The following is a 22,884-nucleotide window of genomic DNA, read 5'->3' on the forward strand; positions in this document are numbered from 1 at the left end:
ATACGATTACCACGAAAATTGCATTATGCGAATGTTAAATAAAATAATATCTGCAAAACACAGACGCTTTATTTTTAAAAGAGACTATTCACTTTTTTTTAACGAGATTGGACAGTTGACAATTTGATAAATTTTATATGGTTCATCACTTTATTATTTAAGTTCATTGGGATCGATGTTTTTCGTAAGGAAAAATTCGTAGGTAGCAATGAGAACTTCTATTGAAAATCCATGTTTTTTTTTTTTTTTTTTTATTGCAAAGGGATGGAAATTTTTATTAAAAGTCCTTGAAAAATTCGTCGAAATCCATAAAATCATGATCATTATCATCATGTATACGATTTCTCTGTCAGGCATTTATGAACAAACGTGTGACATCTCCTTTTTATATAAAAAGAATAAGAATATTCGTAACTCAGAAATACATTTATCAATTGTGCTCAGTCTAGGCTCATCTGAAAGGGGAAAAACTGTTCTTTCCGATGGAAAAGAAATTAATCTATTTCAAAGCTGGAAATCGTTTGAATAAAATAATGGTAATTATAGGTGTTTCACATATTCTTTTATTTGTTCGGTATCAATGCACAGAGACAAAAAGCGTGTTCTGAAAATTTATCCACTTCTGATTATCACATAAAAATAATCTATAGTCTCTCATTAATTTTCGATTTGAACATTCAAGGACAATCACAAGTGTAAAATGATGTATATAAAATATTAAATATAAAATAGTTTATTCTAAAGTAAATGTATATTTATAAACAGTAGGGTGAATCGTCCAGGGCTCGGATGATACTCAATAATAATTCGAATAGATTCATGAAAAGATATGTAGAAAAGTTTCATTAATCCCAATTGAATGGGTAATTTTTAATTTTCCCATTTGACTAATTTCTCTAGGAATAAATATATCCAGTACTTTGGATATTGGATTGTTTCGAATACTTGACGATTCTCCCTATCGCATTCAGTGGCGTGTAGGTACGTACAAGCACATCTCATTGTCAGTGGTCACCATGCACGAGAATATTTTGTAAAAAAACCCGTAGAATGTTATCTTTCTACACAACTTCTTCTATTGAGACGTTTTCTACAGGAATTCCTTGAAATTAATTTTCCAAGTTTATTCCACTCCATTTAATCTCTCCTTTAATTGAAAAAATAAACAAAAGCACCTGGAAAATTCGAGTCGATAAATTTCTATAGAAAATATCTCAATAGACAAGTCATACAGAAAAATCGAATTCTATGGACTGTTTCCCTAGAATATTTTCCATTGAGAGTATTTCTATTTCACTGGCAATCTAATAGAATTCCCCATCGAATTCGCTAGATTTCCCTGTACGAAATTTTTTCGTGCGCGTCATCTCGAGAATTACTTAAGAATTCTCAATAAAATTATTGGAAAAAATTCCAGCCATGTGTTCTCTCAATCACCTAATGCAGAAATTCGCACTTAAGTAAATATGGACACTATTTAATCGTGACGAAGACGTACGACGTTGTCACATTCAATCAAGATGATGAATTTGCATGAAGTCATGTGTGAGTGACAACGCAGGGGTCACAACACGAAGGCACATGAGTTTCATTAAAAATCAGTCGTAAAGAGGCGAATTAGGCGGAGGCGACGATGATGAGATCAGTCCAGCGTCGTTAAGCTTCGATTGAGCAGCGTGACTTTATTGTTCAGGAATTCGATCTCTTCGGGGGCGTATCCGTCAGCAATGTACTTCCTGTTTGCACACGTCCTCTGCAGAGGGGCAGCTCCTCGCGGGAGTGGAATTGCACGATCTCCTCGACACTTGTGAATGATTGCTCTTGGGCTCGTGGGGAGCCCAACGCGTATCTGTAATTAATTAATGACTTTAATCAGTATAGACTTTTTTTGAACTTGTCAAAGATTTTTTAAAACGAGTTTGACAATGAGTTTTTAAATTATATTTTCGAAATTATGTAGATTTTTTAGGTTTCAAGATTATTCACATTATTTTTAGTGATATTATCTAGAGAATTTACAGAGAATTTCTAATATTCTCATGAAAATTTCAGGCTTTTCGATGGTTTTCGAAATGAGGCTGACTTATTCTGTTTTATGAGCTGATTTTTGAACTTTGGAAATTATTATTTTGCTGAGGATTTACCTGTTGTCAGGACGTTTACGAACTTGAACGTTGTAAACACCGTCGTTGAACCACAGGGTGAGGACGAATGGGTTATTCGGATTTGTGTTTGAAGGCCTCAGTAGGAAATAACCGTTGTGAGGACCTGAAGAATGAGTTTACAAAATCATTTGCCTATTTTTTTCTTAAATATCTCTACGATGGGAGGTATTGTTCAAGGAATAAATCACATGCCTTTTTTCAGTAGAACAATTCATGAACTATAAAAAGTTCATGAATTGTTCAAAAGTTCATGAGTTTTTGTGATTATTTTTATTTTCGGCATGAAGGGTGAGGTTGAGATAATGTGATGTGACAGAAGGAAAAATATTTAAAAGAAAAAAACCCTTCGACTATCGATTACAGATAGGTTCTTGACATTTTTTCTATAATTACTCATTACCGAGATAAATACACTGACACAATGGACAAAATTCTCGATTCAAAACATTTTTTTTATTCTCTTCAAAAGTGCTGTACTCACGTTCTCTAATAATGGCATTGGCTTGTTCCCGAGTAATACTATGAAACCAGGGTTGATCCACGTAAGTCAGTCTGTCAGGAGGCGGTGGGAGCGGTCTCGTAGCCCTCATCTCCGACAAAGACGAGGTACTACCAGAGTGGTGCAGTGGAGATTGTTTCTTCTCCGGCGGGCGTTCTGCGAAAATCCCAATGCACACCCATGAAACCATAAATTCCATACCCTTAATTCAACGTCTAATTCTACCCCAATCTTCCTATTGAATTTTTCCATGACTCAGACGCATGAAAAAAATTAATGGAAAAACCTGGAGCTTCCTTTAACAAATTCAATTGAATTTCTATTGCAACTCTCCAAGAATAGTAAGAATTTTATCAGAATTCCGTTGAAAAATTCAATTTTGTTGTGCTAATTCTGATAAAAATTCTGCAGCTTCCCCGAGCGTTTTTAAATAGATATTTGTTCATAGAAGAGTGTCCATAGATGTTTATTTATTTATATAACTTATTCTGGTGAGATCTTTTCAGCAAGAATTCGTGGGGATGAATTTTCAGTTCTTTTTCTTGCATTTCATTATGAGAAATCAATAAAAATACAGCGGCAGAAACATTGAAAATTTACGTCCGAAATTTCTATAGAAAAAATGAATTGAAAAAAAATAGTAAAATATAATAATAAATAAAATCTATTGATTTTTTTCTATCGGACATTCGTTAACAAAATGACGCGGATAATAAAATAATAAAATAGATAAAAATGGCTCAAAAAACGAGAATTTTCTTAACACAATTGCAATGGAACTTCAATAGAATTTCTCAGAGAAAACGCCGGGTTTTACTATTGAATTTATTCATGCGTGAAATTCCTAAAAATCAGCGAAATGTTCAGAAAAATCCATTTTTTTTTCTCTGTGAATATTTACTAACTGGAGAGATTCAATCGCGCCTGAGTGAGTGCAGCTTGAGTCAAGCACTCGGAGAAACAGGGTTGTTTCCGGATACCAGTGTTCAACGTTGTCATTCGTTTTGGATCACTAATTGATGCCATATTGCCCCAGTAAAATTCAAAATCAATAAATTTGAACGAGAGCAAAACTAAGAGAACTTTCAAAAGCTTAAAAATCCCTCAAAACGTTGTGGAACGATTTTAAAAATCAATTGTTACAAAGAAATCACTAATTGAAGGGTAATTATTTCAAATACATTAAGAACACTGCGAAGTAACCGAGGAGTTCCAATCAGACTCTCCGAATTCGTAAAAAAATTGGACGAAAAAACTAAAAAACTAAAAAATACTGCGACGATTAAAAAAATTAATTGCACCGAACGAAGGACTAATTAACGGTTAATTATATCAAACATATTTTTCAATGACTGAGAAGGAGCGATCTGACTAGTGAAAGCACTGAGAATTCCTTAAAAATTTGAGAACACGAAGAAAATTCTCATCAATAGCTTAAAAAATCGATCGCAACGAACAAAGCACCAATTAAAGAGAAATTGAAAAAAAAATTTCAACAATATTTTTTAATGAGCGAGAAGGACCGATCTGACTGGTAAGAGCACTGAGAGGTAACTGAGGAGGTCCGATTGGAGCCCCCGAAATCGTTCCGGTGGTCCCTCGGCATGTGGGCTCCTCTCGTCCCAGAATAAATTCAATCACATCGCCCCGAAGGCTACCTGGAGGCTCAAATAATTCACTCTCCGTGGAGCAGCACCTGGAGATGGTCCTCTTGATCCTCACAATCATGTCAGTCACTTCGTTAGTTAAACGCCGAGTCAGACCGACCAATAAACGCTGCGTAATCCGAAGATAGAAGCATGAGCACATGCCAGTGGGCATTCTCATTGCAGAATAAGCGTGGTCGATGGGGATGATTACGAGGGGATGATGACTACGAGATCTTCGAGTGATCCGGGGGGACGATTTCCGAGTACTTCATATTTATCGTCTGATTGAGGAGGAGTGAAGTGGATAGTCAGTGCTACCAGAGCACACTGACTCCGTCGAAAATTGAATCTCAAGTGGCAGTGAGTACCACCAGTTGCATTCCACGTGTTGCCAATTTTTTTGCTCTCTCTCCTCTCTTATTTTTGTATTTTTCCACTTGCAGAGGGCTCACTATGTATTATATATCACGCATTATCGCATCTCCATGCGTGAAGTATTGTGCTGAATTTCAATTGGAATTTTATAAGAATTCTTTTGAAGTTTTGGGAGAATTTTATCAAAAAAATATGTGTTTTTTTGCGACAGTTCTGTAGAAGATTGCAATAGATTTTTGTTTTTCTATAAACTAGATTAGTCCAAGCGCCAATGGAACGCCAATGGAATGAATGACAGATTTTTTAAAATCCTGTCCTATCGTAGGAAAGCAGCGCAGCATGCGCGGCCGATCTCGTGTGGAAACAGTGAAAACTGAAAAAAAATTTTTTCACCGGGGGCCAAAGTGTCAGATCTTGGATTTTTTGCCCAAATCGAATTTTTTAGCCGGGTGAACGTTGATTGCAACTATTTAAGCGCCGGGCTACTCAGAACTGTCAAAAGTATGTGGAAAAAGTGAAAAATGAAAAAAAAAATTTTTCACCGGAGGCCAAAGTGTCGGATCTTGGATTTTTCCGGGGGGAAAGTCGGTTCAAGGGTCACAAGGGTCAAAGTGTCAGATCTTGGATTTTTTGCCCAAATCGAATTTTTTAGCCGGGTGAACGTTGACTGCAACTATTTAAGCGCCGGGCTACTCAGAACTGTCAAAAGTATGTGGAAAAAGTGAAAACTGAGACTGTTTTTTTGGCCCCAGGCAAAGGGTCAGATTTTCGGGTTTTCCGGGGCAAGTGTATTTTCGCCAAAATCGAATTTTTTAGCCGGGTGAACGTTGATTCCAACTATTTAAGCGACGGGCTATTCAGAACTATCAAAAGTATGTGGAAAAAGTGAAAAATGAAAAAAAAAATTTTTCACCGGAGGCCAAAGTGTCGGATCTTGGATTTTTCCGGGGGGAAAGTCGGTCCAAGGGTCACAAGGGTCAAAGTGTCAGATCTTGGATTTTTTGACAAAATCGAATTTTTTAGCCAGGTGAACGTTGATTGCAACTATTTAAGCGCCGGGCTTGTCAGAACTGTCAAAAGTATTCGGAGAGTCTGATTGGAACTCCTCGGTTACTCCGCAGTGTTCTTAATGTATTTAAAATAATTATCCTTCAATTAGTGATTTACAAAATGGATCAACAGATGAATCAAAAAAATTTTTTTTTTAATTTTCGTTGGAATGAATTAATGCAGAATTAATCAGAATCAGAATCGTCATAAACTAAAGATTTCACGTGAAAACAAAACGAAATAAATCACCCAGATGCTTAATCAACGCAATGAAAACGTCGGAGAATACGAACCATGTTGGAGGCTCATTTTCCGAGGATTTGTGGGGGCCGGAGTGTCAGGTGTAGTCGGTTTTAACGGGAGCAGAGGTGGACCTGCTGGCATAATCGGCGGGGAGATCGGCTGGACGTAGTAGGCATTGTCGTCCGGCTGCAATAGCGAAATGTCATGCGAATTAATATCTACTTCTCGATCTCTACAATCAATCTTATACACTGACGGAGAATTATGTTCGGATTTCAAGGAGATGTTTTGAGACATCTCCTAGTAAACAAATTTATGATAATACATTAAATTATTACCGTAATTATCAAATAATTTATTCAAGTGATTTTGTGACTGAAAAATTCCCGATATTTTAAAATTTAAATTCAAGTAATAATTGGTTAATTGATTAATCGAATTAATATCAAGTTGATCTAAATTAGTTTAATTAATTAATTACATTATTAAGAAATTAATCAATTATTTAATTGATCAATCAATTTAATTAATTAATTTAGCCGTGAAGTGGAATTATAGATAGTCTTCACTTTTCTTTACAAAAAAGATTTAAAAAAATCTTAATTGAATTGACTTAAACCGTTTGACGATTTCACTACTGAATTATTGATTACTTAACTGATTAATTAAAAATATAAAAATAAATGAATTCTCAATGCGCTAGTACGAAAAATTGAGATTGCCTGGATAACATGATAAAAAAATCATAAAATGTCAAATTCGGCTGAAAAATCACTGGATTTACAAATTCTCTACCACCAGGAAGCCACCGATTCTCGAAGTCACTTGAATCTCCCTTAAGAACACAAATATTCAGTGCCAAATGAAAAAAAGCGATCCGACGCGATCTAAAAACTACCATTTCATTTCGTACACAAAATAATCACTCAACTGATTCCGTTATGCACTCATAGAAATCGTCCTCTTTCTCTTGACTGGTCGTGCTGCTCGACGGCTTGTAGACGCTCTCCACGGAGCCCAGCACGGACTGTTTGCTCCCGAACTTCTGCTGATGCTGGAGAGCCACCTGGCCGTCAATGGCCTCGTAGTCGTCGTCGCTCTCCTCGGTTTTCGTGGGCAAATTGGCGACTAAATCGAAGTTCCTGAGCATCTTGGGGGGTCTGGGGAGCTCGTCGGGGCGATCGGGGACTTTGGGAAGTTTTTTCGCGATCACCGGAGGGGGCAGGGGCTTCTTCACGATCTGCTGGGGTCTGGGGGTCGTCATCTGGGGCCGCTTCGAGGGCACTGAGGGCGGCTGGCTCGGTCGCGGAGCTAGCTCTGGTTTTTTCACACTCGAATTGTCCTTTTGGATTATGAGCTTCAGCTCCTGCTTCAATTTTTCAGCGAGCGAGGTGTCGAGTTGATTCTGAAGCTGGGGCACTGTCCGGTGAGGGGGCGGCTTTTGGGGCTCGACATTTATGTAGGTCGTGTCCTCCTCGTCCGAAGGACAGTTCATGTAGATGCTCTCGGGTGTCTCCGGGGATTTCAGGGAGGCTTTTGCACTCGGGGGCTTGCCGTTGTGCTCGAACAGCGCGAGACTGTTCCGGAAGTTGGCGTTACGTTCGGCCGGGGGGACCGGGTGGGAGGCGACGGCCCGCGCCTCCTCGGGATCCTCGTGGTCGTCGAAGTCCGATCCCCAGGAGCCGGAGTCGCTCATCGGCTCGTCTGCCGGGGGATGAGACGCCGAGGACACGTAATCCTCCGGGGAGCGCATTATCGCCTCGACAAAGTTCCATAGCGTCCTTCAATTTCAAGAGGGGGTTTCATGAGTTTTGAAAGCGCGCGCTTTTGCGGTGCGATTTCTCGGGCATTGAGGAGCGATTATATATGTATAAAAATGAATTCAGTAGCGAAGCGGTAAACCGGGTTAAGTCGTTTTTTACTATTGGCTAGCTTTTGACGAATATCTCGGAATCTAAAAGAGATAGAAAGATTTTTGTCATGACCTTTTTTGTAGAGCCAATAGAGCGGTATAAAAAAAGTCATGAGAAAAATTTTGCTATCTCTCTTAGATTCCGAGATATTCAGCAAAAACTGGCTAATAGTCAAAATGGACTTAACTCGGTTTACCGCTTCACTACTGAATTATTAGTGCAGAATGGGATGGTTCGTCGTTAGGCCGAATAGAACTTTTTTTGGCCGCATGACGAACAATATTTTTTGGCATATCGGCTGGAAGCAGCGGTCCGGGAAACGCTGCCTTACGACCGGAATGACCAAAAATCAATTGTTTATTGTTCTTTGATTTTTTTTCAATTTTTTTGAAATTTAATTTTTCAGTTTTTTTAAATTTTTTGGTTAATATAAAATTAGCGCCGTTCGCTGCCGCGAACAATAGTCAATTGATTTTTTGGCACTGAGGGATCAGAGGAATTCGTCAGGAAACGGATTTAGAGAGATTCATCAGAGGATATTTCTACTGGAAATTTTGTGAGCTAGAAAAATTGTAATTTAATGTTTTCCGCTGTAGATAGAGTTTTGGATGATATTTCAAAAATAGTGTTGGGTAATTTTTGTGAGTCGTTTTGTTTTCAATTTCTAGAAATTCATCCGAAGACATTTGTTGTGGAAAATTCGATGAGTTAGAAAAAAAGTACATGAAAAATGCGTCTGTTTCATCGTTCTCACTCCACTCCGGAGTCGAAAAATCCGGCATAAATCATGATAAATTCCTCTCTCCCACTCTCTCCTCCTCAAACTAAATGAATCCCCCCTCGTTTCATTACCATATTTGATCACGTGACAAATCGCTCTTCCAGAGTGCTAATTTACCAGTTGTCAAGTGCTGAAACGAAAAAAGACGTCAGTTAATTACTCGCATTAGCATCACTCGGAGGGGGACGAGAGCAGAAGTTGAAAAAAACTACTTCAGGACTTTGTCGCCGGGACAGACGGAAGTCTCGCGTTATCAGAGGCGCCATCCGGCAAAAAAAGAGTTTGAGTAAAAAAAATTCTGATAAAAATGAAAAAATAACGAAATAACTAGATGTTCAACATTACCTTCTAACAAATTCGAGTGGATTTTTGGAAATTCACATTTTTTTACTGTTTTCACGGTAAAACATATGTCGAATCTCCATTCGGTTGAAGATTCTATTGAAAAATTTCACAGGTTCACTATACATTTTCCATAAAAATTATTATTAATTTATTCTATAGGAAACGTTTTATAGAAATTTCTCGACATGAATTTTCCAAGTTTTCTCCACTCCATTTTTCATCTCTTTTCATTAAAAAATCAAACAAATAACTTGGCTATTAGGCGAGCAATTCCTATAGAATCCTTTTCATGGAAAATTTCAATTGAAAAAAAAACTCGAGAGTAATCTGCGGAATTTTTTAATAGAATCAGCAAAAAAAAAACAAACAGAAAGTCCAATAGCCAATAGATTTTTCTAGCGAATCCAAATCACCATAATTAAATAAAGATATAATAAATAACAAATATATAATAAATATATAATATAATTCAATTAATTTTCGATTAATTAAAAATTAAAGTAAATTAAATTCTTCTACGAAATTTTTTCACATTTAAAATCATTAAATTTCTTTCAGTCGTCAATGTTGCTGAATATTATCGGAAATTATCATGTTCCATTAAACTGGAATTCATGTCTAAAAAATCGGAATGAATGAATGAATGAATGACTGACTGAACAGAAACTCTCCAATTAATTTCCTCAGGGCTACTGTCATGATTCACGACTGTGCCCATTTACTTTATGCGGGCCACGTCTGGAGAGCCTGTCCCCAGTGAAATTCGAGTTTCGCTCCATCAGACTTTCAAACAGTCACGAGAACCCTCTGCAATGCCCATAAAATGCCTCTTCAGAGTGACTTTTTTACTCACCAACAGCTCGTCACCGTCGATTTGTCGCTTAAGTATCGCTTGACAGCACTCCCCCAGGTCATTCTGACGCAAAAAATAAATCATATTTATTCTCGGGGCTATCCGAGGAATGCACAGGTGTGTGCGCATTCCGAGATCATTGAACTTACGTCAAACGTATTTTTATTCCTTTCTTATCATCGGGATAAACATTATAATCTGACGAGACAGGGGTAAATACAATGCACCTCGTTAGATCATCAATATCTCCTGATCAAGTGATACGATTTTGATGAGTCAGAACTCATTTTAAAGATCGGAAAATTTCCTTCAAAATGTAAAAAAAATCAGGGAATTTCACCCGGCCAATCTCGAGTTATTGCGCATTAAAGAAAAGTCTATTTTACTCTATCTTTTCAAGTAGTATAAACATAACTTAAATTTTGATGATGAATCAAGTCAATAATACAGTCGTGTATTATTGATGATAATTACTTCAGAAGTGGCAAAATAGCACAGTCTTGTGAGAAAATGATTTTTTCGAGATTAGAAAGAAGAGTAAAATGCAAAAAAAAAAAATTTTTGAGAAACATAAATAAAAATTTTCTGCCTAATGCGAAAATTATTTTATTATTATCCTATTATTATTTTTTTACTCTCGTCAAAGGTAGAATTCATCTAAGAAATGATCAATGGTGAATAATTTTTTTCGGGCATTTTGGAGTTATTTTTTCACCCTTTAGAATGAAATTAATTTCATTCAAATGGCGTCGTCTTTTCACCTAATAGGAAGAAATGAAAAACAACTCTGTTTTGGTCCACCCACGACGTACGAGCCCACAAACATTTTCATCTTCCCGATTACGACTGAATGGTCCCAAGACAGCACTGGGACCCACAGAATTAGATAAATACACGGGGAAAGTCCCGGAAAGCCGGTGAAATTCTCAGGATTCCAGAGAACACACAATTGCGCAACGGCTATTAAATAACCGAATAGTTTCCGTTTTGTCCTGAAGAATGAATTTTTAGCATTCGTCGCGGACATTTGATTTTATGCAGAGCACAGTTGTTTTTGACGCAACGAGGAAGTCGCTGATGACAATTTCATAAGAATTGTGTTATCCCCGTTCCGTAATTGAGTGCGGCTGAGGCCAGTATTTCTCCGTCAATCCGACCAAATTCGAATGAGGAAGAAATGCGGGAATAGAATACTACGTTATTGAGATAGAGAAAAACAGGAAGGAAGTTGGGAGCGCGGAGGAACTATTTTCCTTCACAATTATTTTAGTGTAAATATCTGGGAGTCCACGTGGAGAGGAAAATTTTTTGAAACTAGACTTGAATTTCATTAGAAAAAATTGAAATAGAATTCTAATTGGAAGGGAAAATAACTACTCTATTGAATCGTCCAGTAAAACACTGAATTTTTGACGGGATTCATTTCCTTTTTACTAGAGTTCCGGTCAAAATTCCTGAAAAATCAATTCTGAGGTGATTTTTAATAAATTTTTCTCTCCGTTTGAAAAATGTCTCCCATAAATTCGAAGATATTTGTCGAAAACTTCCTACAGAATGCAAGAAAAAATTCTATTCAATAGATTCTAGTGAATTTTTATGAGAATTCTATTGAAAAATTATTTTCTTGCGCTAATTCCATTAAAAATTACGCAATTTGCGCCATTTTTCCGGTACTAATTGAATATGCTATGAAAAAAATCTCCTTGTCTCTAAATAACAAACCTCAATGAATATTTAATAACATAGTGGACAGCACAGATCCCGTCATACGATTATTACGAGCAACGCAACTGTGTTCAAATAATATCTCTTGAATACTTATAAAAAAAACATAATTCCGTTTTTATTGGTTTGTTTATACGGAAATAACATGCCCACTGTGACATAGCACCTGTAATTCAGTAGCGAAGCGGTAAAAAACCGGGTTAAGTCGATTTTGACTATTGGCCAGTTTTTTACGAATATCTCGGAATCTAAAAGAGATAGAAATTTTTTTGTCTGACCGTTTTATAGCCCTTAAATGATTCTACAAAAAAGGTCATAAGAAAAATTTTGCTATCTCTCTTAGGTTTTGAGATATTCATCAAAAACGGATCAAAAGTCAAAATCGACTTGACCCGGTTTACCGCTTCACTACTGAATTCTTCAACTCGATCTAAATAATCATTCTTAGAAAAAAATTTAAAAAACGGCGGTGGTGGGTCGCCTGAGCTTTGGGAATCTAATCAGCGCTGAGCGTGATCACTAGAAGGATGGGTGGCCGCGAGGGAACACCTCTGGGCAGATTCAAATTTTTCAAAAGCCGGAGGAGCATTGGGAATTAATACATTTCTGAAAAAGTGAAATCCGTAAGAAGCCGAAAGGTACACGGTACTGGAAAAAGTTCACTCCTAAATAGAATTTCTTAGCGAAAACGTGCGGTTTTTCCACTAATTTCATCCTGCGAACATGATATTCCGCATAAACTCGACAGAAAAAATCCCACCGCTTCGATTCCCTCCACACTATCCCCCCGATATCTCATATTTCTCATCAAAGTAACTGCTGACTCCGGAATTCCCCCGGCAATGCACAAACTATCACATTACCTCGACATTCGCACCCCCGCACGCACCACAACGAGCGCTAAAACCGAGGCAATTCACCTCGATTAAACAATCTACTCACTTTCTTCAGCACCTCTATAACATCATCGGTACTCCAAGTCGATATGAACTCGAGGGCGGTTGTACGCGACAATTTGGACATTGTCCGTGTAACCGGTAGCAAAAAAAACTCCACCGCACGTGACGGCGCGCGAAAGCATCTGGCTTGAAAGCTCTTTTTTACTCAGTTCTACTCCCTCCACTCCCTCGTTACGATTTTTTTATTCCACTTTTGCTGTGACACTTGCTCGCCCTCGGCTTGCCACCAGTTGTTAGCTATTTTTTTATCCACACCTACTTCCCCCCGCGGAGAGACTGACTCACTCGCGTGTCAGCAGTTGACTGAGAACTTGAGGAGCGACAGTTTGTGCTCCGTAATACTGGAGAACGGTGTCTGATTGATCATTGGATTATTCCACTGGTATCACGGCTACTACCGGAACACCACCGGTTCATTGGTGCTTTTTCTTGCTGTCAAGGACGGGTCACCAACATTCGGAGCCCGGATTCTGTAGTTGTAAATAATTTTTAGAGAAATGTTTAGTGAGAATTGATTAACGTTCAATTTCAGTTGATGAAAAAGTTTTTTTTTATGGAATTCGAGGAAAATTCGACTACTGGAAAGATTCCGCTGGAGTTGTATTAAAATTCTATTGAAATATCTATTTGTTTTTTTATTTTATTTGAAAATTATGCAACTTCCCCGTTTGTTTATAAACAATGTCTACGGATTTTCATTTTTCTGGATAACTTATTTTGCTGCGATTTTTTTCTGTAAAAAAGAAATAAATTTGGGGCTAAAAATTTTTACAGAAAAATAAAAATCTACTAAGTACTGATTCTGTAGAAAAAATCAATAGCAGAATGCTATTTTTCTTTACGATTTCTCTATTGAAATATTTTCTATAGAAATTTCTCGTCTCAAATTTTATGAATTTGATATTTTCAATGAGAAGAGAAGGAAAATAGAGTGGAAAAACTAGAAAAATTCACATAGCGAAATTCATATGAAAAAAATCTCAGTATAAAAAATAGTATAGGAAAATTAAATTTTACTGATCTTCCTATGAAACCATTTTTTAATTAAAAAAATTTGCAGTAAAGCTGCGGAATTCCTCAAAAACTAATAGAATTTTCAATAGAATTTTCCATCGAATCCGCAGATCCCACTACATCCCTGTGCACGTGTTTTCGTATTGGCAGCCTCTAGGAACGCTCACGTGTGACGTCAAATCGAGCCAAGGCTGATAAAGAACATGGCGATCCCTTGGATACTTGTTTTCCGCGGACCATTGCAGTGTTCACCGGTGTCTCACCCAATAATTCAAGTTTTCTGATACTTCTCGAGGATAATTCATCGGATACACAATGCCAGTTACAAATGTGGCAACTGCTGAGGAGTTCAACGAGTTCATCAAGTGAGTACTGTCCTGAATTTATTGAAAAATCCCTGGATTTTATCGTCATAACCTCTCTGGAGTAATAAAAAAAAGCGAGTACATTGCGTTTTTCGCAAAAGAGCAATTTTAACAAAAAAAAGAAGAAAAGAAAGGAAAGGAGAAACATCTCTTTCATTATTGCCAAAGTTTTAAACACAAAGTGTATTATATTTTAATCTTCTCTCTAATCTCGAAAAATTAATTTTCTCATAAAACTTTGTTCTATTTTGTCACTTCTGAACTAGTTATTATCAATAATACAAGACTGCCAAGTGACAACTCAACAAGAATGACTTTATTCACATAAACTTCCGTTTAAAATTGCCTTCAGATTTTCATTTTCAAAATTTTGGTTCTGTTTACACTACTTTAAGATCGAGAGATCTGCTTGTGATTCACTTCTACGCCCCATGGGCAGACCAGTGTTCCCAAATGGACGAGGTCCTGCAGGATCTCGCCAAGTCCGAGCACCACAAGGGCCTCCAGTTCGCCAAGGTCGAGGCTGAGGACCTCTCAGAGATCTCCCTCAAGTACAAAATCACCGCAGTTCCCACCGTGATTCTCGTGAAGGATCTCGTGGAGATTGACAGAGTAGACGGAGCCAATCCCTCAGTCCTCGTCGAAAAGATAAAGGAGCACTCGCCGAAGGGTTCAGCCCCTGTGTACGTCACAAAACCCGAGGTCAGCCTCGAGGAGAGGCTCAAGAAGCTGATCAACCAGGCCCCCTGCATGCTGTTCATGAAGGGAGACCCCAAGACCCCCAGGTGCGGCTTCTCGAGGACAATCGTGGGGATGCTGGACTCGCTCAATGCCGATTATCAGTCCTTCGATATTCTTCAGGACAACACTGTCAGGGAGGGGCTGAAGAAGTTCAGCAATTGGCCGACGTACCCTCAGTTGTACGTCAACGGGGAACTTCTTGGGGGCCTCGACATTGTCAGGGAGATGAATGAGGCCGGCGAGCTTGAGTCTATGCTTCCGAAGAAGTAAGGATTTATCATATTCTACAGACCTTTTTATTCTACTTCATCCATTATAACTATCATTTCTATTGAAGTTCCATTCAAAAATTTTATTTGCTTGCGTTAGTTCTATTAAAAATTAGGCGACTTTTCTGCTGATTGTTCTGTATAACTTATTCTACTAAGATTTTTTCTGTGAGAATGAGAATTCTTGGACATGAATTTTCTAAGCTTTTTTATTGGATTTTATTATGGGAAAAACTTGGAAAATTTGTTGACTTTTTTCTATCAAATATCTCTCAACAATAACCAATCGGAAATTATTGGATTCGAATAATTGATAACTTTTCCGAAAATGAACATTTTTCCTAGACTCTTGAATAAAAAGAGCTATAATACTTCATTTTGTAATAAAAAAAATTCTAATGACGGTTTATTTTCCATTTTTTCAGGAGTTAATTGAGATTCCAGGATGACAATTAAATTATTTAATGTACGCTCGATGTAATAAACTAATTTTTCTGCAATTTCCCAAGCTTCATTCACTTCCTGTTACGCATAATTCTATGAGTGATCATTTATCAAATGGAGCAAAGAGCAAATGACTCACTGCCCATATCAGCAACAACGGGATCTATTTTTAACAACGAAAATAAATAATCCCACGTATTTCATAATCACCATAAATACTCCCGACAACATAAAGCCCATTAATCTCACCCCACTTACCCCCTATTAAACGGAGCAAACGATAAATGACAAAAACCACGACATCCTCCAAAACCAATCTGTATTCACTAAAGAAAAAAGTAATCACACAAATTCCATACTTATTCTAGAAAACATACAATACACGATTATCTATTTCCTCCTCTTTCCCTTGCTCCCAGCCTGCGCCCCCTTCCTGGCCCCCGAGATAATATTCTTAAACTTGCCGGCGTTCTTCAGCTTCTTCCGCCTATTCAGCGAAGCCCTCGTAAGCGGCAGATAAGCATAAGGATCGTGCTTCCCCTTCTTCTTGACATCCCCCGGTGCCTTTTTCCCCTTGAACTCCGCCCCAGGCGCCTTCTCGACCCTCGCAGCCTTCACCGGCCTGTGGATTCCCCTCCCCCCAGCCTGATACCTCGAATTAGCAACACTGCTCGCATCGCTCTCACTCATCTTCCTCTTCCTCTTCACCTCCCTCATGGACACCACCGACTTGTCATCGTCGTCCTCCTGATAATCGTCCTCCGAGTCACTCCCCAAGAACGGCGGCTTCTTCCCCTTCTTCCTCTTCGCCCCCTCCTCGCTCTCATCATCGCTGTCCTTGATGATCAGCCGACCGTCCTCAGCAGTTTTGAACCCATGATCCTTCTCCCTCGGCTTCCTGACGCTCCCAGAGGCCCCGGGCCTCGTCGCCGTGATGCTCCTCGCCGCTGAGGGATCAGCAAAGTCCACAATGTCATCCCCACCCTCTTTAATCCACGTCTTCCTACTGCTCCTCTTCCCCTTGGGCTCCTCCCCATCCCCATCATCAAACTCCTCATCACTGTCCGCCAGTATATCCTCCACACTCTTGGGCATCCTCTTGACATTGAACTCCTCATCCCCATCCTCCCCCTCGCCCTTCCCCTTCCTCTCCTCCCTAGCCTTCTGCTTCCTCGCCTCAATCTTCTTGATATTCCTCAAGCGTTTGTGCATCATCTCATCCCCAGCTGGAACCATCCCCACAATCGTGTCAGTCCCAAACTTCCTCACCAGCTTCACCAGGATGTCCCTGACCTTCTGCCTGAAGTGCCTCTTGCAGTCGTCGGTCATCCCCACGAGCCCCTGGACGATCACCTCGAGGCTGGGGCCAATGATCGCTGTTGGAAGGGCAGAGAGGTAAACCTTTATGTAACTGAGGGCTGACAGGACAATCTCCCTGGTTGGCCCTGTCAGCAGGATACACGTGTGCCCCAGGATCTCCTTGAGTGTCGCCACTCCCACGGTTCCATTGTACTTGTAAGTCAATGAGGCGAGGGCTAGCAGCGTCGCACTTATGTAGATTGGAGCCCCTGCCAGGCCTGCCACCAGGAGGCTGATGTAGTCCTTGAAGTTGTCCGCATTATCCAGGAATTTGTCGGCAATTATGTTGAGCAGTTGATAGGCTGTAGTTCTGCATCGTTCGTTCAAGTCTTTTATGCAGAGGACTATCTCTGGGACAATCGCCTTGAAGAACTTGGTCTTCTCCAGCTGGGGATGACTCGCCACCAGGTGGGATATGCATCGCAGTCTGGCGCCCTTGCTCGTCGTGCAGACCTTCTCGGTAGCAGTGATTATCAGCTTCTGGATTGTCTTTCGATGCTCCAGAATGTACGTCTTGCAGATCTCCGACTGACTCCCGCAGATCTCCTCCAGGAATCTGTAAGCCTTCTTCTGGTCCTTGGGGTGCTTGTCCTCCAGGAGGAGGGGGACGATCTTGTCGTAGAGGGATTGCAAACGCGTTCTGTCGGTGAACTGCGTCACTACTCGGATCAGGTCGAAGACACTTTGCTTCGTGAAGTCGTCGGTGCCCTCGGCCTCCAGCTTGCCCAGGGCCTTGTCGAAGAGCTCGCCCGTTACTTCCATCGGGGTTATCGTCAGGTAGACCTTTATCGTGTCGAAGGCTGCTCGACGCTGGCCCTCCTCGTCGGAACCACTCGGCTTTACTGTGTAGAGGTTGAACAGGAGCGGCATGTAGTTCTTGGCGTATCTGGAATTCAAGGGTTTTTTGGGGTTGAGAGAGGAGTTAAGATTTGACCCTTTAGTCGATATTTTACTATTCGTTTCAACATGTTGGCGGTGGAGACTAATAAACTCATTTCGTTTATTTTAGAGAAAATATCGGGGATGTACACTTTAAAAATCTTGGGCTGGAATTTGTGACACACTTCTTGGACATTTTTATCGAGTCACATTTCCACTGGAATTTTAAGGAATTTTTGTGATTGAATTTTAGCGCGATTATTCTATGAGAATTAATGGAAGTCAGGAAAATTCAGGTGAATGTAGGCAAGAGTGTTTGATTAATTGAAAATTCGGGGTAATTTAGTACTGAATGTTCGTTGTGTGAAAATTCAAGTAAGATGAGAAATTCTCGTTTGTCATCGTCATCATCAATAACAATTCTACATACCTCGCAAGTGTCTCCACATCCTCCTTCTTCTCCCCCTCCTGCGCCTTAGTAATCAGCTTCCTCAACGACGCCATCACCGACAGTCTCAACTCCTTCTTCTCACTGATAGCCATTCCCAAAATCTTGGCAAGATCCTTGAAGCTCTCCTTGACATCCCTGGGATTATTACAAAAGGAAGGAAGCAGCGCCCATATCTGAGAATTCAGTAGCTCATGGCTGTGCGCCCCAACCCCATCATTCTTCCCCTTCAGCTCTTTGGACTTCCTCTCGCACATGACAGCCAGTGGCAGCATGTGGTTCACAAAGTACCCCAAGGACGACCCACTCACACAGTCCTTCAGCACTGGAAGCATCCAGCTCCTCCTCAAATCAACCCCTTCTCCACCAGTCTGCAGAGGAATTTTCGCCAGCACCAGCTCTGGCCCCATGGCCCTGACAGCAGCCCCAACAGCATACTCCACCTCAGAGTTATAAGTGAATTTATAAGAATCCCTCAATTCTGCGAGCTCCACCAGAACTGGAGACAATTCCTTGTGGCAAGTCCCCCCAGCAGTTTGAAAAAGCACAGCTAAAAGGTGCAGGACATGATGCCAGGCAGAGTTGAACTGGTACTTCAGCCCTCCCTGCACCACTTGAATAATCTTTCCCAGGGGTCCCTTGTAAACCTCAGCCACTGCATCGTTTTCACACATCGGCCCAACACAAACCTAAAATCATAAAAAAACATTTGGCTGACTAAAAGTGATTAAATATCACAATGAATGTTATGTTATGTAAATTGATTTAAACTTATTATAGCTTAGCATATAATTTTTAAAATCTGGTGAATGTGGGGAAAATGGACACTTCCGACTGCTTTTATATTCACAATTCAGGAATAAATTAATTCAGTTCACTCTTAGCTTATTACAAAGAGCAAAAAAAATAGTATAAATAATAAAGAAAAGTCTTGAGTTTTCATTTTGCCCCTTCGTCTCCTAAATGCGATAAGAAAGAGTTTGAAATGTCATGACAAACCTGGATGAGACTCTTGATGGTGTGGGAGGCAGCACTGACGACTTCAGGTTTATCAGACAGCCAGAGCTCAGAGGTCTTCTCCATGATCCTGGGGAGATTGGCTCCACAAAGGGGGAGAGAGTTGTTCACCAGGTTGCAGTGGGCTTCTTGCATCACTGCTAGCCAGGCCAGAGTGGGCTGGGTGTCCCCAGGGGCTGGTTGATAATCATAAAGGGCGTTGATGATCTGTGCGTTCAGTTGAGAGGGCAGAACACTCTCTGGGGGCTTCGACACGAAGAGACTGTGGAGTGTTTGGAGGCAGCAGGACGTGACCAGTGGATTATTCAGGGTCATGATCCTCAGCAAGCCCTCGCAGATGGATTTCACGTAGTTCTTGGGGAGCTGATGGGCGATGTCCTTCAGCAGAGTCAGGATGTGGAGGGTTGTGGTGATTGTGCCGGGCTGTCCGGCATTTTCGAACTGGTGGAGACAGTGTTTAGCGACTTGGGGAGCTGCTGGGTGGTAAGCAGGAGGGCTATCGGTCCTCATGAGGTCGCTCCCCTTGAGGATGGCGCAGATGGCGTGTTGTGAGGCCTTCCTGACCTTCGGCTTCGTGTGGACAGTGAAGGCCAGGATTCCGTCGAGGACCTGGAGGGTTGACGAGTTGGACCAGACTGCGGCCTCCTGGGCGCGCAGGAGGAGGGAGAGGCAGCCGATGCAGTGACGGAGGATCAGGAAGTTGTCACTGCCTGCGAATTTCGTGAGAACCTGGAAGAAGGAAAATAATAATTTTACAAATAATTACGCTAGCATTTTTTCCCATTCCATTGTCACTTCAATTCCCGTAATCAAGTTTATTTACGAAGAAAAAGGAATATTATTGGCCAGGGGGTGCCCCAGGGGGCAAATTAAAAGCTCAAATGAGGAAATAAATTGATAAATTAAAATTAATTAATTAGTTGATTTATTTAGAAAATCTTATCCTGTTTTTTATCATTATGAAAAATAGGTACTAGTGGTGATACTTACTGATAGAAGAAATTATAAGTGGTAAAACGAGATTAATCAATTTTATTCGGTTAGAGAGTTTTCACCGCTGCAAAAAATGGAAATTTCAGATTTCATTGGAAATTCAGGGAAATTCCAAATTTTTAAACAGCTTTGAGATGAGAATTCCTCAACCTATTTGAATGTTTAATGAAATTATGAATATTCCGCTCCGACATACGATGAATTTCTAATTAATTGGTCATCCAAGAACATATTTACCAAAATTTTTCTGATTTCTACTATTTTTCAGGGAATAATTGAGCTCAAGTTTACAGTCCTCATTGATTTTTCCATGAAATTCTGAATTTTCAATGGCGAAATACCTTCGAGTTTCAGGGCAACTAGTCTGTGATAAAAATTTCCGAAAATTGTACCCGAAATTTCAGCCAAAAATTTTTTAATTTCAGTGTACCTGAAAGAAGGTGTGACTGGCTTCGCTGAACTGGAGCTTGAGGACGTTCTTGGGAACTGTTTTCAGGCCCATCCCGAGGAGGGAGAGGATGGCTGCGATGGACTCCTCAGTGTCTGCCTGCTCCAGGGTTGTCATTAAGGCTGCGTAGTACTCTGTGGAGGACTCTGTGCCACCATTCTGCTTTATGACATCGGTCACTGCTGCGAGGATCGCCAGCATCTCCTTGTGGAGGGCTGAGGACGACTGGAAGTGGGTGAGGAAACGGGAGAAGGAGAGGTTGGAGCAGTTGGAGTAGTCGCTCGCGAAGGTGTCGAAGGTTTTGAAGGTGGTGGAGGTGGAGGCGTCGTCGGAGATGTCCAGGTGCTCCAGACCCTGGAGGGCATCATGCTTCTGGAGGGTTTCGGTGGTCAGACCCGTTGAACCTGGGGGTGATGGCCATTTTTTTTTTCATTTTAAATTTAATTGACTTACTGATTTTTGTCATTTGTTATTGATGTGTTATTTATATTTATTTATTCAAGACTCAACAGTCGAGGACAATTCTGGGGTCAAATCATATACTACTAATACATAATACTAATGTAAAACGAATATACATATATTTAGAAACAACTCTGGAGCGAAGAGGTAAAACAGTTCAAGTAGATTTTGACTGTTGACCAGTTTTCAATGAATATCTCGAAATCTAGGAGAGATAGGAAAATTTTTGTCATGACCTTTTTTGTAGCGCTCAATTCGCTCCACAATAAAGGTCATGACGAAAATGTTGCTATCTCTTTTAGATTCAGAGATATTCCTTGAAAACTCAGCTGAGGGCTAAGTGGACGTGAACCGTTTTACCTCATATGATTGTCAGAGCAATTTATCAAGATTATTATTTATTCATACGCTCCGAGCTGTGTAAATATTTTCCACCATGAATATTTCATTGTTGAATATTTTCTGAAGGTAAATTTGATCCTGTAATGGGCTTCGTGCTGTTGGATCTTCACGAAATGACAATAATAAAAAAATAGATCAATAAATATTGAGTTGCGAGGGTAGATTACCTAGATTCTCCTGAAAAAAGCGTGAACGAGCCTGTTCACGATGTTTCTTCGTCTCTGGATTGGAGCTTGAGCTCTGGCCCTTCTGCCATCGCTTCGCTTTTTTCCTACTCGTCAGACGTGGGCCAATTTTCCCCATTTGTTTAAATAATATTCGAAGGGTTTATTTATTCGTTGAGTTTACTGACGTTTTCGGGGAGGTTATCAATGGATTACACGTGCTCCGTAGAAGAGAGAGCGAGTTTCTGAGTCGATAATGCAGACGAGGAGTGAAATCGTTTGGGGCACGATCGCTGGATGGCAGCGTGACATTTCAGCGGGAGCCTTCAAGCAAGTCCGATCTGCTTACCCCCATTGACAGACGGAATTGACTTTTTGTGAGGGGTAAGCGAGTTTCTCTTCATTACAGAGAGAAAAAAGTTGATTTTCAGGAAACTGTCGCTCATTTTCTGGCACATGTCACTGATTTTCAGGAATTTATCATCATTTATTGGTAATACTGGACACTGACTAGAATAACCGATCATCAGTGATTATTATCGCTGATTAATAGGTGAAATATTTTCGCTCAGCAATCTATTTCGCGAAGCTTATGCCAGACCTGGGGATATTTCAAGTTATGGTAGCATATAAAAATCACTTTTAAGATTTTTTTTCATCTCATCTCTTATTTTTTTTAACAATGAAAAATTATTGCTTATAATGGATTTTTTCAATTATGTAAATGAATACATAGTAATAAAAATAATGAGTAATACTTTTTTAAAAATAAATCATGAACAAGAAATTTGCGTTCATGTGCTTGTCGAAGAAGAATAGTAACTCCTTTTTTAATGAGTAAATGAATACATAACGATCATAAATACTATGCGTAAACTATCAGGCAATCCATCATATAAAGTTGGGATAAATGTCTGAAAATCGGTGTTATGTGCCCGGAAATAGAAACTTTCGTTCTCTGTGAATCCGTTCATTTTCTAGTGCTCTGAGACTAATTGACTCGATTCTCCGACCTCACGAGTGTTATCGGAATACATTATTTTTCGACGAATGACTTCTCCGACGAATGATTGTTCTTCTCAATCATTTGTCAGAGGATTAGTGTGGATTTGAATGTCAATTGGGAAAAGAATAGTTGGAAGCTCTGATACTCAACAAAATGTTGGATCTAGGCCACATGCTGATGACGTGAAAGTGATTTTTACTGCATTATCGCAATTATCAGATCGTCGAATCTCAAACATGATTTGCGGTGATTTATTGTGGAGTAATACAACAGTCGCGTGATTATCAATTATAGATGGAAAATAGAGCAACGAGAC

General features: G+C 39.8%; 3 protein-coding genes across 3 annotated transcripts; 1 reads left to right on the forward strand and 2 right to left on the reverse strand.

Annotated features, from left to right (window-relative positions):
• Nucleotides 1-554: 554 nt before the first annotated feature.
• Nucleotides 555-12,882, reverse strand: LOC107043943 (lymphocyte cytosolic protein 2). The gene is made up of 8 exons (XM_015265659.1): nucleotides 12,541-12,882; nucleotides 9,874-9,936; nucleotides 8,747-8,805; nucleotides 6,913-7,762; nucleotides 6,032-6,167; nucleotides 2,647-2,820; nucleotides 2,145-2,268; nucleotides 555-1,849 (listed from the first exon to the last, which is right to left on the reverse strand). Exons 1-8 carry the CDS (start codon nucleotides 12,619-12,621, stop codon nucleotides 1,690-1,692), a joined length of 1,647 nt encoding a protein of 548 aa, XP_015121145.1. The 5' UTR covers nucleotides 12,622-12,882; the 3' UTR covers nucleotides 555-1,689.
• On the forward strand, nucleotides 12,874-15,446 carry LOC107043944 (glutaredoxin 3). The gene is made up of 4 exons (XM_015265661.1): nucleotides 12,874-13,035; nucleotides 13,682-13,936; nucleotides 14,332-14,943; nucleotides 15,372-15,446. Exons 2-4 carry the CDS (start codon nucleotides 13,887-13,889, stop codon nucleotides 15,376-15,378), a joined length of 669 nt encoding a protein of 222 aa, XP_015121147.1. The 5' UTR covers nucleotides 12,874-13,035; nucleotides 13,682-13,886; the 3' UTR covers nucleotides 15,379-15,446.
• LOC107043942 (RRP12-like protein) lies at nucleotides 14,773-21,788 on the reverse strand. The gene is made up of 5 exons (XM_015265658.2): nucleotides 21,566-21,788; nucleotides 20,517-20,938; nucleotides 19,076-19,822; nucleotides 18,059-18,765; nucleotides 14,773-17,635 (listed from the first exon to the last, which is right to left on the reverse strand). The coding sequence occupies exons 1-5, from the start codon at nucleotides 21,699-21,701 to the stop codon at nucleotides 15,781-15,783; spliced, it is 3,867 nt and encodes a 1,288-aa protein (XP_015121144.1). The 5' UTR covers nucleotides 21,702-21,788; the 3' UTR covers nucleotides 14,773-15,780.
• Between the last annotated feature and the right edge of the window lie 1,096 nt (nucleotides 21,789-22,884).

The sequence above is a fragment of the Diachasma alloeum genome, unplaced genomic scaffold (genome assembly GCF_001412515.2).
Source record: "Diachasma alloeum isolate Michigan unplaced genomic scaffold, Dall2.0 Dall_scaffold_00648, whole genome shotgun sequence".
NCBI lineage: Eukaryota > Metazoa > Arthropoda > Insecta > Hymenoptera > Braconidae > Diachasma > Diachasma alloeum.